This window comes from Fusarium keratoplasticum, chromosome 3 (genome assembly GCF_025433545.1).
Source record: "Fusarium keratoplasticum isolate Fu6.1 chromosome 3, whole genome shotgun sequence".
NCBI lineage: Eukaryota > Fungi > Ascomycota > Sordariomycetes > Hypocreales > Nectriaceae > Fusarium > Fusarium keratoplasticum.
The window spans coordinates 4,667,820-4,685,626 of NC_070531.1; the positions used below are offsets into that span (position 1 = coordinate 4,667,820).

The following is a 17,807-nucleotide window of genomic DNA, read 5'->3' on the forward strand; positions in this document are numbered from 1 at the left end:
GAATGACTGTAATCTTAATTTACTTAATCGTATTGTTAGTTTAGGTTCCAGCTCTATATTTAATAGCTATAGCACTGGGAGGAACCTCGATTTAAACCGTTCAATGCAGAGAAGCCGGTCGATCTGATTGCACCAATGTTAATCCTGTAGTACTCTGTTATAAGATCACACCAAGTCCTCCGTATTCATCTTCACACTTTCCTCAAGAGTAGTCCAGCCCTTGCAGCCCATCTCCTTTAGGTATCTCTCAGCCCTCGGAGCCAGTACAATCTCGCTCCGGTCCAACACGGCCTCGGAAATCTCGGGAAAGAACGTCTTGTTAGGGTAAAGATCTTTCATGACTGCTTGAATCATGTGCCAAGTATACGGCCCAGCATAAGCAAAGATTCGTTCGTCACGTATGTCGGGGTGAAGCAGGGCCGCTAGATGAAGGCGCGCAGTGTCTTTGACATCGACGTAGAAGACTACAGCAGAAGATAGTTAGCAAAAAAGAAAAAGAAAATGGCGATGAAGTCTACTTTCATTGATGAGCCGCATTCACCACGTCGTGGTTACCCCTGAATAAAGCCTCGATGAGGCCAGAAGTTGAAGGATGGCCCTGGTTGTCGAGGTCGAGGCTCTGGCCCATGTTCATGCTTGGAAGGACTGCATTGAGGTGCTTTTAGTTAGCTTACGAAACTGAAACCACCCTTCAAGGCTGACCTGTGTTGAGAACAAAGCAAGGCTTGTTCTCGTGATACCACTTCCACATCTCCTTCTCGGCCTGCGCTTTGCTCGCCGCGTAGACTGCAAACCCCCTGTCTGGAAGATACGGCGGCTCAGCCCAAGCCTCCACTATCGCCTCTTCGTTCCATGTGTCGCTCGAAATCTTCGGCCAATTCCCAGGCTTCGGACTCGTTGCCGCTGCGCAAGATGATGTAAACACAAATCTATCAATCTCCCCATTTTTTGCCGCTGAACGGAGGAGATTCAAGCCCATGGCAACAATGGGCGGGATAACCTCATTCGGGTCAGAACCAAACGTCATGTCGGACGCGGCATGGGCGACGCCCGAAACTCCTGCTAAACATCAGTAACTGGATATAACGCAAACCGTCTCTTGGAAGAACCCTTCAGAACAGAATCAAAGGCATCGGCCTTTCCCATGTCGGGAACAGCACAGAGTTCAAACCTGTCTGGACCATACTTTCTCTCAAAAAGCGAAGTGATCCAAAAAGTTTTGGCAGCATCTCTTGTAGTGCCTCGGACGTTATAGCCTGCGTGAAGGAGCTGATCTGCGATGTGGCTTCCAACAAATCCGCTTACACCTGTCACAAGGACAGTGACTCCGGTAGGAAGGTCTGGCTCATGGAGGAAGGTCATCAGGGGCTGCTATTCAAGGCTTTGGTGTTTGTTGGAGTTAACCTGGTGATTGTGACATCAAATTCTTACACGAGAACCGCGTCTATTTATACTCTATGAAAAATGCCCCTGGGTGGGTCAGGGCAGCGTGAATAGCCCCTGTCAGAGAATCTTGCTCTCGAAGTGGCCAATGACGACCCCCTCTCGCAGACAAATATCTACAGCAACAGTTATTAAAAACTGGGCATGCGCCTTAGTACGCAGGCTGATTACAAATCGTCTATTCATCTTGACTAGGGCCAATGCTATACCAGGAGGAGTTGAAGCACTCGGAGATGGCTGGCACCAAGCACCCCGAATAATTTCCCTCACCCCCAAATGGGCCACCCCTCTAGGTATTACCAGCCAGTTATGAGTCACGCCGGGCTGACAGCTGGGATCTATTTAGATGCGGGTCGACCGGGAGAAAGAATTGAAATCACGCAAAAGATCCATCTGAAGGCAGTCCTTAAGATGGTTGAGTCAACCCCCTTGACCCAAATCCTCGAAAAGTCCGACAATACCAAGCAGTACATGGTTTCTTTGCCGGGTACATATCCTCTCCGGCCTCTTGAGCCGAATGCCATCCGCATCCGCAGCATCATTCTCTCGCTCACGACCAACAACTTCACTCACGCACGCCTCGGCTACATCCTTGGCTTATGGGATGTTTGGCCCACTCCCCCCTCACTGCCATCACCGTATAATGACACCCAGAAGTATGGGCGAATCTCACCGTGGGGCTATGCCGAGGTGATCGAGAGCACGTCTCTTCATTTTCCTGCCGGGACAAGATTGTGGGGATCTATGCCCTTTGGCACACATCCAGGAGATCTAGAAGTCACAACTGGGCATGCGTCGGAGCATTGTCTTGAGGTCAGCGAGAGGAGGCGACATTTGTTGTCGATATATAATCGCTACCTGGCCTATCTTCAGGACACAGATCTGCCAACGGGCAAACATAGTCTTGGATGGGACGCACTGATGCGAGTGCTCTTTGAGTCATCGTACATGCTGAGCCGCTGTGGTTTTTCATGGGCAGAAATGCCTGTTTACCCTCTTGGCACGAAGATGCGATGGAATAACGATGACGTAGACATCGCTGACACAGTTGCAGTTTTCCTTGCGCTTTTTAGAAAAGCAGGCCTTAGATTTCCTCACCCATTGCGGCATGGACGGCCAGTAAGCAAGCAGCCTAGGAAGGCTATCGCTGTTGGGTCAGCTAAATCTAGGGCATTCAGCGAGATAGCCGGCCTGTTTGATGAAGTCTTGCTGTACGATGACTTTACCAAGTCCGATTTATCTGGCCCGCTGAGCATCGACAAAGGAACCAAAGTCCTGCTGAGCAATTTCGGGGCCAGAAGTGAAGCAGATGAAAAGTGGGCGTCGGTTTTGAAGCCGCTGAGTGCCCGTCTCCAGGTCCTACTCATTAGTTCGCATCCAAAGGTGAAAGGTCGGGGGAAGTTAGCTACCCATGCTAAAGACCCGGCGAGTGGGATTGTTCAAATGAATATGACAGGGCTGAGGGGAGGCGCAATAGTCACCGAAGGTAAGGCAAGACATTTTAATCTATTCGATGCCGAATGGACGAGCTTCAAACCGGAGGGAGCAGTCCCGGGGCTGAAGCTGACTTGGGGGAAAGGGATGGACTAGGTCAGAAAGGGCTGGGGCGATTTATGCAGCGGACTTTGTGGCTCAGACATCGGTTTTGTTTATCAAGTATGGCAAGGTGTACAGTCGTTAACGGCAACACTACTAGCATCCATCTGTGGTGGATCTATTCCCCAGGTGCAGTCTTCACACACCCCGTTATTGTACCGAGCCCCAGCGATAAAAACACACACCGGTTCCTTCATTCTGTGTGACATCCCCTGACGAGCAGAGCGAGGAAGCCCTGGAAGGGCATAACTACTTCCGTTAAGAAATCTTCCCGCGTCGAGTTGAGAGAACAAGAGAGGCTCCGTTCTTCTAGACCCTGAAACCGCTCCTTCGTTGCCTCATCAATGCTCCGCCGTCCTCATACCCTTCCAACTACTCAGTGTCCATCCCAAGACTCCCAGAAACTGTTTGAAAAGGCCATCTGAGTCAGAACAAGCGGGATCCGCAGCCTTGATTGCTTCCTTTGCATCTTGCGGCGGATAAATCAGCTCCTGATTGACATACTTCTTGGGCTGCTTTGCGACGTGGCCTGTGATCTTAACCTCCCCATCCCAGCCATTTGCAATCATGGCGCCCCAGGATCCAAGGTCGATACAGCAGTCATACTCTGGCTGGGAGTACGCTATCATTGGTTCGCCGAGGAGGGCTGCTGCTGCATTATGGCCTGAGAAGCGGCCGAGGATGTTGGCGTGCTGACAGGACATCAAGGCGGCGTGGCCTTTTGTATCGGCGATGGCGTGAGCGGCGTCGCCAGTGGCAAAGAAGTGCTTACAGGTCGGAATGCGGAGATATTGGTCAACGTGAAGTCGGGAGAGGTGGTCCTTGGTTCCGCGGATTTGCTGTGTGAGGGGTGTTGCTCGCATATCGGCAGTCCAGACGATTGGCCTTGTTTCGATGCGCTCACCAGAGGCAAGGGTCACACCGCAGTCATCAATGGCAGTAACTGCAGACCCCAGCTTGACTTCAATCCGGAGGTGTTTCAGGACCCCCGTGATGGTGGGGCGAGGACCTGCTCCCAGCTCTGGCCCAAGATCCTGCGCGCTTTCAACAAGGACAATGCGGACGGTATCCATGTTATAAAGCAATCTCGTAAACTTTGCTGCAAGCTCAATACCAGTAAAACCGCCACCACATATAACTATAGTATCGCGAGCTTTGCTCTGCGGGAGAGATTTTAGGCTATTGAGATGAAACTTGAGTTTGCCCACAGAAGCCAAAGAGTCGATATTAAATGCATACTATTCAAGGCCAGTGACGCTCTTTGGTCGTATGATAGCACTTCTAGCTACTAGAATGAGCTAGCTAGTTAAATTCAATATTAGACTCATCACCTAAAACGGATCAAACACATACCGTCTATGACTTCGTATTAATAGCCTCGGCGGTGCCCTAGAGAAAGCTAATACTAGCAGACTTAAAGAGCGGTCCGAGGGGATAATTTATCCTTGAGGCGTTGGCTTGCTAGAGGCGTGGACGCATTACTAGCGATGGTTCCAGGGCAATGACGAGGATCTCAATGTTTTACTCCGTGTTATAGAGGTTTATGAGACGCTTTGCTGAGAGGGCGCTCGATACCCCGGCGAAACCGGCGCCGATGATAACGATTCTGCGTGACATCTTATTTTCCATGATCTGGAGTGATAGAGAATTATTTTAGGATTATTTTAGGCCTGAGATAAAGTTGATAGAAATATGTGAGATTTGATACATGTTATTGTGAACTGCTCGTATGTGCGGCTTGGCTGTGATTGCTTTATCTCCAGGCTCTTTACATCAGGAACTGTCTCTCACCCGGCATTCTATTATACGTATCCCCGAATCCGCATTCACTGTCCGCGACTGCCATCTCGAGTACCCGAACCCACAAAAACGACTACACGAATACCCGAGTTGCCCGCCTTGGCTCAAATCAAAACTGAAATTGACTCTATTTTCATGGCTACCATCAGCACTAGCCGGAATCATGAACAAATCCTTGATGATACTTTCGTCGATCGGGCTTATGGACGATGGAATGGTACGTTTGCGCGTTAAACTATTTTCCAAAGTAGGTAATCCATCCCTAAGCTTGTGCTGCAAAGCGAACAGCTAGCCTAGCATGGCTTGGCATGCATACGACAAACAAGAAGTTTCTCCTGCGGAACCATTTCGTCCAGATCGGGGATGCGGTATGACGGTCTTTTGGCCGACCTAGCTGCCGGTCCCATTCCTCTTCCCGAATGTCACCTCATATCCCCATTCCATGACGCTTCCGTCGTTTCACGGGCTGTCTCTTGGCAGGGGCACCCGTTGGGTCTGGGCTTTACAAACTCCTTCGTAAGAGTCATTATTATCACTACCTCCATAAATAGCTCACTGACGTCGTTCTTTGGACTCCCATTACGTGCAAGTTTACTGGTACACCTTTCTTCCTTGGAGTGTCGCACCTATATCTTCAAGCTCGAGGCGAACTGGGCCGTCTACCCAATTTTAACTGTGGAGTGCCAGTCCGCGGTCAATCAGGCCTAGGCATTCATTATAACTGCAACAAGAGACTCTTCCCATTCCTGTATTGTAGTTATAATAGTCATTTTAACCCCCGGTACCTCGCATTACTAATTAAGCCATGACCTACTTCACAAATCCCGTTCCGTTGTCCCTCGGAACGATCATTTCCGTCAAAGTACAACCCGATCCTGTCCTTGCATGCTGCCTCGGGTAACTTCTCGTGCTCAATGTCTTAATGATCGAGGCGTAGGTTGGAGATGATTTAACTGTTTAGTAGCGTTGAAATGATTGGACTTCAAAGGGGGCCGCTTACTCCGCTTAAAAGTACGGTAATTCCGTTGCTAAAAGTCCCTGTCTTGGACAAGGCTCGGAGGAGCAGGAGGCCCACAAAGCTAACTGCAGAGCTAAGCTTGAAAGCCCCTGGCTCTAAGCTCATGGCCCCAAGTCGAGTCCGGCAGTTTATGGAAGAACAAACAACAGCGGAGAGCGGCACGTCTCTGAATGAGCCATGTATTGGCCCCTATTTCCGTGTCGTTCCCTGTTTCGCTACAGATTTGTTTCATACAATATCTACCTGATCCGCATCCTCTGCAATGGAGAACAAAGCAATGGCTTTCCAGCAGGGGTCCACATGGACCCACTACACTCCACGAGGCTTGACTCGGCCATGCGGGAGTGCACATCGATGCTCGTAACCTCACGTTTAGTTGGCAGGGTTTTCAAAAATTCAAATCCTTCTTGCTGTTATATATAACAAAGAAGTGGGCTGAGTCACTGACCACGAAAGCATCCATACATTGGCCGTTTGAGAGTGCATGTGTTAGTATTCTTTTGACTTCTGACGCTGGGGAATACTTGGAAGCACCTACATGCGCGGCTGGCAATTGTAAAGCTAACAGCGTGGCGAAAATGGGTCAGGGGAGCGCTGTCTTGTCTCCAATCGCCCGCCCTGTAGCAAACCTAGTTCTAGTTTCTCCGTTTGGTAAGCAGAGACCGCTTCTTCGATGGTTGGGGTTATTGATAACAGCCTGTGTTTATGGCTTGGATTGTCTCCAAGTAATCTCGCACCCCATCCATCCGAAATTGCCGCTGCTGCAAGACCTTGCCCTTGCGGAGATCTTATCACGAATGTTCTCCTGGGCATCACCGTCATCCTGCAACTATTCTCATTGAGGTCACTGCGGCAATAACTTACCAGCCGAGCCTTCGTTGGAGCTTTTGCCTTTCTTTATTAAAGTTCGAATTCAACAAATCACGACTCACTCGACGGGTAAAACTAAAATAGCAGTGTCATATTCGGCTTTCGCCCATGGCCTCTCGTTTGACGTCATAGGGCTCGTTTGGGATGCCGGCATTTCTGTACTCCAGGATTGACGATGCGAACGCATCAACCATCCCCAGCTAGTGCTTCAAGTGTGCTCCAGGAAGTCGACATGCCCAAATACGAATTTCTCGTCTCAAATGGCGTACCGATGCCGACTAACAAGGCCATCCGGAGCCATGCCATAAAGACAGCCCTGCAGTTATGTTCGAACAGGGTGGCTGGAAAAGATTTGCCGGATGGCGCAGCAGACTCAGCACGAACAGCACAACGAAAAAAGGAGCTAAAAGGCTAATTCAAGATCAATAAAGAGTCGCGGTTCCAAACCTAAGAAAACACCTCAAACGATGATACGGCACGACAGTAGCAGCATGTCTATACCGGCAAATGCGAACCAGAGATGTTTTTGCAGCAACTACACAACGGGAGTCGAACGGTTCTCAGCTAATATTCTCGACCCTTTTAGAACGATCCCAATATCACCGAATCCGACAATCGACACGCTTCTCAAGCATTGTATGCATTACTCATTTCTGCTACCCGTTGCTCTAGCTCACCGGCTCTAGCCGTGGTGTTTTTTGACTACCTGACTACAATAGTTCCCAGCAACAAGACGTGGCTGAATCTTGCGATAAACGACCCGATACTTATGCGTGTGACCCCCTGCATGACTGCAGCTTTCGTGGCTATGACAACACCGTTATTTAGTCCAGATCTGCGAAAGGAAGGATTGAAACTGAAGGGTGATATCATCGAGGACGTTAACTTGATCCTTCAAAATGGCTAAATGCCGGAGAATGTACTTGCTGCTATTGCACATCTAGGATAGATTACAGTGAGTATTCGAGCACCTTGAGGTCTGAGGCCTCCCGGGCGGTTCTGTATCCAATCATTGACATTAGTGTTCCAGAATTTAGAGGGTTCCTCTCAGGAAGCGGATGTTCACATGCGGGGACTGTAAACGCTTCTTACTCTCAGAGGAGGGATTAAGTCTATTAATACTTATCAGGTTAGCCGATTCACAAACTAGTAAGCGCGAAGAATTCAGAAGTCACATAACTTGAAAAGAGGCTTAATCTCAAACGCTCCAGGGTGGACATTAAATTAGCTACCACTCGACAGCGAAGGCCTCTTTACCCTCTCCACTACGACTCGGATAGCGTCAAGCTTCACCGGTATATCATAGAGGCCTGCAAATATCCAAGTCTATCTCCTTTTACAAAGCCTCGGGCCAGCACACGAAACCGTTATGATCGTCATACAACTAGTTCGACAACGAGTGATAACGGTAAAATGTGGCATGGATCCAACACTGCGAGATGTTTGTGCGCTGTCGCTTTCCGCAGCCTTCCTCGCCCTCGCGCACCTTGATGACATTCCAGCTACTGTGGAAGGACAATGTATCCACACCATACTTTTAGCTGTATATATCTTTTTATGTACGACCATGACATCAATACGTCCATTATGAAATGATACGAGGCAACGATCCGCATCAGGAAAAGCGGCGTGCGGCTACCCATCATTGCCATGGCCGCCTACACACTGAAGGGGGATATGGACCTCCGTCCAGAGAAGGGGGTGGACGACTACATCGTCAAGCCGATGAAGAGGTGGCTTCTAATGAAGAAGCTGCTGAAGTGGCTTCTAAACCGTGAGATACGGTTGCAACCACCAGGAGTTCCCATGAGACCACTCGCCGGCTGAACGCAGTTCCTTTGCATTCTCAGCCGGCGACATGTGCAGGGTTCTTGGCGATCTAGACTACGGCGGAGTTTAAAGCTAAGCTTGTCGCTCACATGTGCGCTATGACCTGCCCATTCTACTCGGATGGTGCATATGTCCAGATTTCTGTTAGATATCCTGTTTTCTTCGATGACAGCTCAGGAAGACATGTACGGAGTAAACGACCCAGAAATAGCTGGCCAAACAGAGCCTCGTCTCCACAGCCCACAAGCTCCAGGCTTAGCTTGCTCCCTATAATAAAAGCCAACCGTTCAGCTATTGACACTGGTCCTCCAAGTCTGGCCTCTAGCTTTTTGCTTACCACCCGCTTCAGATAGGTGCCCATAATAATGACGACACAGTATGATAAGAGCCGTGAGAAATGCGACTTGCCTTAGTTACTTACCCATCCGGGCCGTCGGCGGGGCTCGTCGGAAGCTCGTGGACCCGAGTAAGCCTGGATAGATGAGAAAGTCAATTATGCTCTTCGGCAATGGCCTCTGTGACTGCATGTTCCCAATCTTGTCATCTACCGAGTGTACTTGTAGGTCAGCACTTGAAAGATTCAGCGTGGCCCATCTCTCCCCGCCGTTTCATGCTTGTACTCCGTTGGATATCTATTGCCGCCTGAACCTGAAACCAACCACACTTGCTGGTGAATGTGGGGACATAACCGAGAAGTCTTCATATAGCTTCGCTATACATAGCGACATCCTCCATAATGGCATTATAAGAGACGCACCCACGAGTATCACTAGCGAGATTTAGCTATGCTTCTTATTATAATTTAAGTTTAAGCTCTTATTATATTCAAAGCTAATATATATTAGCTAAAGTTTAATAATTTACTAAGATATTATATTTAAATTTTAATTAACTAAATTCTTATTATAATTCTTTTAATAATTAATAACGTACATGATAAGCATGCGACGCATCCAAGTATGCGACGCACTTTTCCCTCCTACACCTAACTTTTCAATTGATCAATTGATTTTTCCACCACTAAATATGTCAGACCTAAATACTGAGGCTAAAACCCTTCTTGCCCTTCAAGCCCTTCAAAATGACCCAAAACTAAGCGTCCGACGCGCTGCAAAGATCTATAAGGTCTCCGAGCCAAGGCTGCGTCGTCGCAGACAGGGAATCCAATCGCGATGCGATTGGATTCCAAAATCACGCCGACTATCTGATCTAGAGGAACAGATCATAGTTCAGTTCATTCTCGACCTAGATTCGCGAGGATTCCCCCCCCGACTGCGTGCTGTTGAAGAAATGGCTAACCGACTGCTCGCCGACCGCGACGCGTCACCCGTCGGTAAGCGCTGGGCTTATAACTTCGTTAGGCGACACGAAGAGGTTAAGACGCGTTTTTTTCGTAAATACGACTACCAGAGAGCCAAATGCGAAGATCCAACCATTATTCGCGATTGGTTTAGGCTCGTGGAGAGCATAATCGCGAAATATGGTATCGACCTCGCTGATATCTACAACTTTGATGAGACTGGCTTTATGATGGGTCTAATTACAAGCGGAATGGTCGTCACAGGCACAGATAGGCGTGGAAAGCCAAAATCAGTGCAGCCTAGAAACCGGGAATGGATTACAGTGATCCAAGCGATTAATGCGGAAGGCTGGGCGATCCCGCCGTTCATCATCGGTGCGGGCCAATATCACCTCGCCAACTGGTACCGAGAAAGTAACCTCCCGGGCGATTAGGCTATTGCGACGACCCAAAATGGCTGGACTAATAATGAGATCGGTCTCGAGTGGCTAAAAACACTTTGACCGGTGTACAAGCAATCGATCAATTGGTTCCTATCGTCTTCTGATCCTAGATGGCCACGAAAGTCACCACTCCGTCGACTTTGAGAGATATTGCGAGGAAAATAAGATCATCACGCTTTGTATGCCACCTCATTCGTCTCATCTACTTCAGCCTCTTGATATCGGGTACTTTAACCTGCTCAAGCAGGCTTACGGTCGAGAAATAGAGCATCTGATCAGATGCTCTATAACCCACGTTTCAAAGACTGAGTTCTTTCCGGCCTTCTACGCCGCATATCAGGCCACTATGACGGAAAGAAATATCAAGGCGGCTTTTAGAGGAGCCGGGCTTGTTCCTCTTGACCCGGAAAGTGTGGTCTCGAAGCTTGATGTGCAGCTACGGACTCCAACGCCTGCCGAGGAGGTAGCTAGCCCTTCGACCCCCTTGGGCGTCAAAGACTCCAAAGACCGTCCTTGAGGCCTAATCTTAGTCTGAATACCTCGATAGACGAATCAGAAGGCATCAAAGTAGCTCCCCAGAGTCAATTTTAGGAGCTCTTAAGTCGCTTGCTAAGGGGACTAAGGCAATGATGCATGAGAATGCCTTATTGAGGTCTGAGAATAAAGACCTTCGAGAGGCAAATGAGATACTAAGCCGGCGCCGGAGGGCAAAAAGGACTAGACTATAGAAAAGAGGGGTAATGACAGTAGAGGAGGGAAGGCAAGCAATTGATCAGATGGATGTTAATGCGTAGGTAGTGGCGGAATCATCGAGAAGTGGTGGTCAAGGAAGGTCGGCGCGACCGGGGGTTCGGCATTGTGGTGTCTGCGGCAAGCCCGGTCATAATGCAAGGACCTATCAGGTAGTGATTGAGACATCTGGGGAAGAGTATAGTGAGTAGTTTTAATTGATCAATTGATTTGTTGTGTTTTTATCTTAGTTTATAGTAGTAAGGTTTAAGAAAAGTGCGTCGCATACTTGGATGCGTCGCATGCTTATCATGTACGTTATAAGTAAATTTATATAATTAAATTTATATAATTATATATTTTAATATTTTAACTTATAATAAGCTTTAATATATTAAATTTAGAAAATAAAAATATTTTTAAAAAATATAAGTTTTTATAATTAATATTATTATTAAAATTATATAATTAATTAATTATAATTTTTAATATTATATTAAGAGATAATAATTTTTTTAAAAAAAAGTAAAGTGCTTAAATATTGCATAAAAAGTTAAATATATTAACAATATATTTTATATTATAATTTAAGCGTAGCCTTTAATAGGCTTACTGTGTTGAATTGGCAATAGGCTGCGATAAGAGTAGTACCACTAACTAAAGTGGCGCGCCATGCTTTTTGGCCTAGTGGTGAGTTTCTGACATACTGAGCCACGAGGTCGAGTTCAAGCCCCATCGGCCCAGGCCATCGGGAATGGTGTCGCGGCGGCTACACGTAGCGCGCCCACTAGGGCTGGGCCCGTCTGTGACGGAATCATCGCGACGGTGGCGCTGACGTTGAAGCGGGGAAACACCCGAAACTCTCTATGTGTGTCTGATAGGCTTCAGACAGTGCAAGTGTCCAGCATTATCTAGGAGGCATCAACATCATATTCGAACACTGCCCGCAAGTCCCTTTTGATGCCTCGCTCCCGAGACTCAGCTTCTGCCTTCAGGCTACAGACGGAAGGGCCAGATGCCGAAGCCTCTTTGCCACGACCATGTCACCTCAACGACATGCACCAACCAAGGAGAGCGCGTGCTACTGAAAGGTGTCACTGATGATATCAAGATAGCTTAATTCCACAGCACAGATGTTCGGCAAATCAACTCGCTGGCTTCCTTGTAGATCCGCCCAGGCCGTTTGGGTTTACCTCGTATCGATGAGAAGTGGCGGTAGAATGGAGGTTAAGATATTTAACCGTAGCTATTTTTACATGACTTTTCCGGCGATGGATGGAATTAGGGCATAGCATGTTTGAGGAGGTGAGGTTGTGTCAAATACTAACTTAATTTTCTAAAAATGGGCTTCTGAGGCAGAGTGTGATTCTAAAGATAGATGCAGAACTCAAGCTCAACTCACGGTGGAGGGAGAATGGCACTCTCAATGAGGGCCAGCTGAGACGTATATATTAGAAACATTCTCTCTCTATCTCATCCTTCCCTATTCTCCATGTCGAACCCTCTCTGACTGAGATACCGGCACCTTCCCTTTCGCACTCTTCATCTTGGCCGTTATATAAGAAACTCCTACTTCTCTTCTACATAACCAAGTTGACCCTATTAAAAAATCCACCCCTCAGTCATCATGCTTCTCAACCACTTTCTCCTAGGCGCACTTCTTGCCCTGAACTCAGTCGCTGCACTTCCCAATCCGGACGCTGACATTCACGACGTCGAGGCCAGGGATGACAAGCACGGAGGCCACCAATTCCGTTGCCCTAAGGATGCCTACCGGACTGGTATCAGGAAGAGGCCGTGCGTCTGCAAGGACCCAAAGGAGAAGTATGATAGGGATTCCAATAAATGCGTCTGCAAAGAGGGTTTTAAACGGAAGGGCTATGAGTGTGTCTGCGAAGACAGGAAGAAGGAGTTCAGGGACGGCAAATGCAGATGCAGGGACGGCATGTGGGAGGACAGATGGGGCAATTGCAGGTGCCCTAAGCATAAACATTGGGACGACAATGAGCAGAAGTGCAAGCGTGGCCACGATGACTGATTATGGCTGAAGGTGATGATGGATTATATGGGTGATGGTTGCTTTTCATGTTACTCTCTGCGCGAGCCTAACTTGAGGCGTCGCGGTTACGATCCTTAAACTGTTTTCCTCTTTCTTTTATTATCTATAGTTGACCCAAATTGGCTAAAATGCAAAGGATTTATTTTTCTATGTTGTTGTTGTTGTTAACCGTAGCAGATTTTTTTTGGCATATGTTGTTTTCTAGATCTGGTGCATGTCAACTTGAGACTGGCATCTTTAACCACATAGTAAGCATTTATCTACCTTGCAAACCACAAGACAAAGCAAACCTGAGCCACACAGTGTGCAGATACTCATCGACTCGTAACCCGCTCAAGAGTGGTACTCGCAAGAAGTCGATAAAGGCACATTGCCGGCGCATCTGTCAAGCTCGAGCTCGGCGCCAGTGCTGAACTTGTGAGTGCAGGTGCCTGACTGGCGAGCATGAAGCTCATTAAGTGCCTCGTCGTCTCTCTTCATGTTGGCAGGGCGGTGAGGGTTGTAGTTAGCCTCGATGCGTCCGATGCGCCACTAGGCAGACAGAGCACGAGCGATCTGGGGAATGACAGCCTTGAGATAATCATGTCAGTATTTTGCGCGGATCTAGATTGTAGGTTTGCATAAAATTACAACAGGCAATCCTTCCGAAGTTTTGAAAGTAAATATAATAGTAATGTATCTTAAGCCATATTAGAAGCCTACATGTCAGACAATCAAGCAGCAGCCAGTATATCTCCTCAGCCGGCAAGGCGGTCCGGCCTATACTTCGCCCCAGTGTTATTAAGATAACTAGATTATGCGATAAGAATAATCTCACCTGTTAAAACACTATGCTATGAGTACTTACTACAGAGGCAAGGTTTAGTCATGATAAAAGTATCCCTTAGATAAACAAATATAATTGGCTTAAATCCCCCGAAGTGACCTAGTCGGAGCTCCTTGCCGACGTTGTGGTAGCTCCCTTCCCCGGCGACAACGGCCTGCAATCTCCATCGGAGTCAAACTCGGATAGCCCCAGAGTCCGCGGGCCGGAAGCCTCTGCGGACCAGCAACCCGCAGCTGCGCTGGGCGTCGCCCAATCTCCATCGGAGCCAAACCCGGACAGTCCTAGAGTCTCCCGGCTGGAAACCTCTGCTGATCAACAGCCTGTGGCGCTGTTGTACGGAACCTGGCTCGACTTCCTCAATCTTCAGACAGCCCCATTGTGCACCGAGAACACGGAGAGGGATCAAGGCCGTTCTTGCGCTCCTGTCGAAGAGTGCCAGAATAGCCCGGTTGTAGCAGGGCCGTCGCGCCCGAACAAGCGAAGTCTGGACGGCTCCCTCTCGACGCAACCACTCACAGCACCTCCTCTTGAATTCAACTTTCCTTGGGATGCTTCTTGCAATGCTCTGGAAGCAGAGCACGACCCAGAGTCTCATGGTCAGACCCATCCTCGGGTCTCCTCCTCCCCGTTCCCCAAGAGGGCACGTCACGCAGGCTCGAGACATGCCTCACCGCCAAGATACGATAGCTCGTCCCTGTCGGAGGATAGCGCAGAAACCTTGATGATGAGGGCATCGAACAGGCACACGGTCACAGAATGCCTGCTCAAGATTTACTGTGACGTGCTGGAAAACAACCTCGCCTGCTGGCTCACCGACCAAACATGCCCGTACACCACGAGCATGCCGCAGACGGTAAACCTAGGCCTAGCTGCAACCCCGACGGCACCAGTGCTCAATGGCTTTGGCCCCGCCCAGTTCTACCACCGCGTGGTTCGGCTGGACAGCGTGGCAGAAGAGAATGAGATCCTGTCCTTCACAGCATCTGAAAGTCGGGCTGCGTCGAGAGCGCTCGAGCTGGCCATCATCGCTCTCTCATTGCAATGGTCTAGCTGCCGCAATGTACAAGGTTACCGTCTATGGAGACAATCAGGCGGTGCTGCCAACCCCGAGGCGGAATTGCACGACATGGACGGCGCTGACTTCGAAAGCTACCTGCAGTCGGCTGTGTGGGATCAAGCGAGAGAAGCGCCCCAGCGTGTCTCGGAGGTCGAGTCATGCCGCGTGATATACGCAGAGGTTCTCTTCAGCCTCGCCCAGAAGCCAGCCACGACGGTCTCGTCCACCTCGTCTGCCAGGTCTGGTTCGCCAACAGAACCCTCCATGGGCAGGGCTCGGTGTGGCCGAGTCTTCAGGATACTGTGCCAGGGCGGTGCTCCCGTCTTCCTGGAGCGCGCAGCGCGCAAGATCGATGTCATCTAGTTCAAGTTCGACGCCGCTCGGGAGGAGCAGCTTCGGGCAAAGCCAAAGTCCTGGGCGCGACGTGACAGCAAGCGTGCCGCTCCCACCGTCACGGTCGGCCCGGAAGAACGCGCTACCATCGGATTCCTATACTGGCTGGCCGTCATGTCCGACACGGTTTCGTCGTCGACGCACGAGAGGCCCCTTACCCTCGCCGCCGAGGAGGGGGCATCCAGCTGTCCGGAGGCAGAACCCCAGAAGTCCTTGGACGGGGCAGGAAAAGTCGTTGAACAGCGTAGCCTGCGTTGGCAGCTTGAATTCTTCAAGCCAGACAGGCCGTCGCATCTTCACTGGCCAGCCTCCAACCTGGCCACCCTCGAGAGCATCAGCCGATCCGTTCTGATCAAGGTCTTCATCTTAAGGAAAGTAGCGCAGCTCCAGAACGCTCTGTGCAGACGTTGCCACGCCCAGATCGACGACATCGTCCAAAGCGCCATTGCCACGTACCGCTGGTGGAACGTCACTCACGGGGCCCTATTCCGCAAGTTGGCCCAGGTGTACTCGGGGCTTCCCTCCCACATCAAGGCCTCGTTCATCTGCGTGGTCATTCCCTGGAACCTCGGGGTCATGATGATGGCCGACCTCATCGACTTTGCCGACGAGCGCGGGCTCGGACAGGAAGCCGCGAGGCAGGCCCGGTTCGAGTCCAAGCTCACGGCCCGGATGGTCAGGTCCAGCTCACTGGAACTCGCCGACCTCGCCAGGGTGGCCTGCCCGATCGATGAGGAGTGCGGCAGCCCGATCCAGCTGCCGGGCTATCACCTGGCCGTCAGCACCAGCGCGATCCTGACGGAGCCGTGGACCGCGCTGCTCGTCAGGGCGTTTGCCAGAGCGTCGAGCCACCACCTCGACATCATGGACGACTCCAGGTGCAACGAGTGGGAGGCGCTTGGCCACGATGCCAGAGAGTTGAGGGAGCCGGAGAGGCGCGCCGAGGAGTGCATCAGGGCGCTGTGGTTCCTCGGTCAAAGGTCCTCTATGGCGCAAGATATAGCAAACCTGCTACTTGCGAGACTAACCCGCGACAGCTGAGGATTCATGTCGCAGTCGATGGTAGAGCGCGAGTTTGGTCACCGCAACAAACGCACATCAGTTCAAGCTGCTTTTCTCTCACCCAGTGCCTGCTGGGAGCACTTGTTTTTCTCAGATGAGGCTCAATGTCCAAGAACACCGACTGGCCAGTTCCTTGTGGCGCACACGATCTAGGAGTCACAGCGATGCTAGACGTAGCATGCTACTTGGCCATATACTGCGGCCTTTATGGTAGACTGCACTCAGGCCTTGGCCTGGCTGGGTCGCCCGCCGGTGCTTGCGGGTTCTGCGAGCGCCGGTTTAGTGGGTGATCTTAGTTATCGGCCGAATTCAGAACTACTACAAGATCACCATGGCTCAGCTGGCGAAATGGAACCCCGCTGTCAGTGCCAAGTGTACGGCTTTGTGGGCTGAATACTATGTGTGTATGTCGGCTTGATTCGCATCCCGGTTGTGCCCGTGTTCCCGCAGTTCGGGGAGAGCAAGGGTGGTGGCTTTGTCTGAAAGATTCATACTTGGTAATAAATCAAAACGACGTTCAGGTCATGAGCTTCCGCATTTATTCTAATAATATGTCTATCCTTGAGTTGGTTGTCACTGACCACCATTGGTCGTGATCGTAGCCCTCAAATAAGAGATTTTAGATTCAGAGCCGTAGAAATGCTCAATATTCTAAGTGCATTGTGGATTTGGATCCCGTGAAATATCCGAGAAGTCATGGATGTAGGCATGGTCTCAGTGCTTCTGGGAGCCTAGAGTTATGGCTGATACTTTTAACGAAACCTCATAAGAGGCACTCTTGTTGTTTCATATGCTTACCATGGGTGACTTTCAATAATCGCATTCATCGATCATCCTCTGTGACAGACAGGTTGTTGATAAATTCCACTCCTGTTACCTAGTGCTTACTTGGCTGCGGGTGCGGACGTAGTGGAGTCAGATGTGGAAAGTCTAACCAAAGAAGGAAACTAATTCCGCTGGCGCTGACAAACATTGGCCAAAACATCACCTCTTCTACCCTATCACTATGACGACCTTGTTCTTCAATCTGTCTAGACGCAAAGAGTAACATGCCAAGACATCTCAATGCATCCCAAAACGCGCAAGGCCTGTGAGTCGTGCAAGTCTGCCAAGCGAAAATGTACCAAGCAGCTTCCTCAATGCCGCCGCTGCGAGCTCCGAGGGTTGGCCTGCTCCTATGAAGCTCATCCGCGAATGGTTGTTTACGGCGCCAATGACAACGTTGGTGGTTTGATTAGATTACCACAACACCACGAGGAGCAAGTTGTCCCATCTTTCCTGCAGCCTTCTCAACCAGAGATCATCGCAGTTGATCCACAGCTGGGACTAGAGCTGCCCACAGCAACCATTTCCCCATCCCCATCTCTGGATGACCTGAGAT

At 49.8% G+C, this 17,807-nt stretch overlaps 4 protein-coding genes across 4 annotated transcripts; 2 read left to right on the plus strand and 2 right to left on the minus strand.

Moving 5' to 3' along the window:
* Positions 1–165: 165 nt before the first annotated feature.
* On the minus strand, positions 166–1,362 carry NCS57_00474400 (Epimerase domain-containing protein; the record flags this gene model as incomplete). Its single annotated transcript, XM_053054696.1, has 4 exons — positions 166–464; positions 556–645; positions 703–1,059; positions 1,110–1,362. The coding sequence occupies 4 exons, from the start codon at positions 1,360–1,362 to the stop codon at positions 166–168; spliced, it is 999 nt and encodes a 332-aa protein (XP_052916856.1).
* A 2,018-nt stretch (positions 1,363–3,380) lies between these two features.
* On the minus strand, positions 3,381–4,112 carry NCS57_00474500 (Pyr-redox-2 domain-containing protein; the record flags this gene model as incomplete). Its single annotated transcript, XM_053054697.1, has 1 exon — positions 3,381–4,112. The coding sequence occupies one exon, from the start codon at positions 4,110–4,112 to the stop codon at positions 3,381–3,383; it is 732 nt and encodes a 243-aa protein (XP_052916857.1).
* An 8,544-nt stretch (positions 4,113–12,656) lies between these two features.
* On the plus strand, positions 12,657–13,067 carry NCS57_00474600 (uncharacterized protein; the record flags this gene model as incomplete). The annotated part of the gene is made up of 1 exon (XM_053054698.1): positions 12,657–13,067. One exon carries the CDS (start codon positions 12,657–12,659, stop codon positions 13,065–13,067), a length of 411 nt encoding a protein of 136 aa, XP_052916858.1.
* Positions 13,068–13,955: 888 nt separating this feature from the next.
* NCS57_00474700 (uncharacterized protein) lies at positions 13,956–16,405 on the plus strand (the record flags this gene model as incomplete). Its single annotated transcript, XM_053054699.1, has 3 exons — positions 13,956–13,964; positions 14,018–15,292; positions 15,335–16,405. The coding sequence occupies 3 exons, from the start codon at positions 13,956–13,958 to the stop codon at positions 16,403–16,405; spliced, it is 2,355 nt and encodes a 784-aa protein (XP_052916859.1).
* Between the last annotated feature and the right edge of the window lie 1,402 nt (positions 16,406–17,807).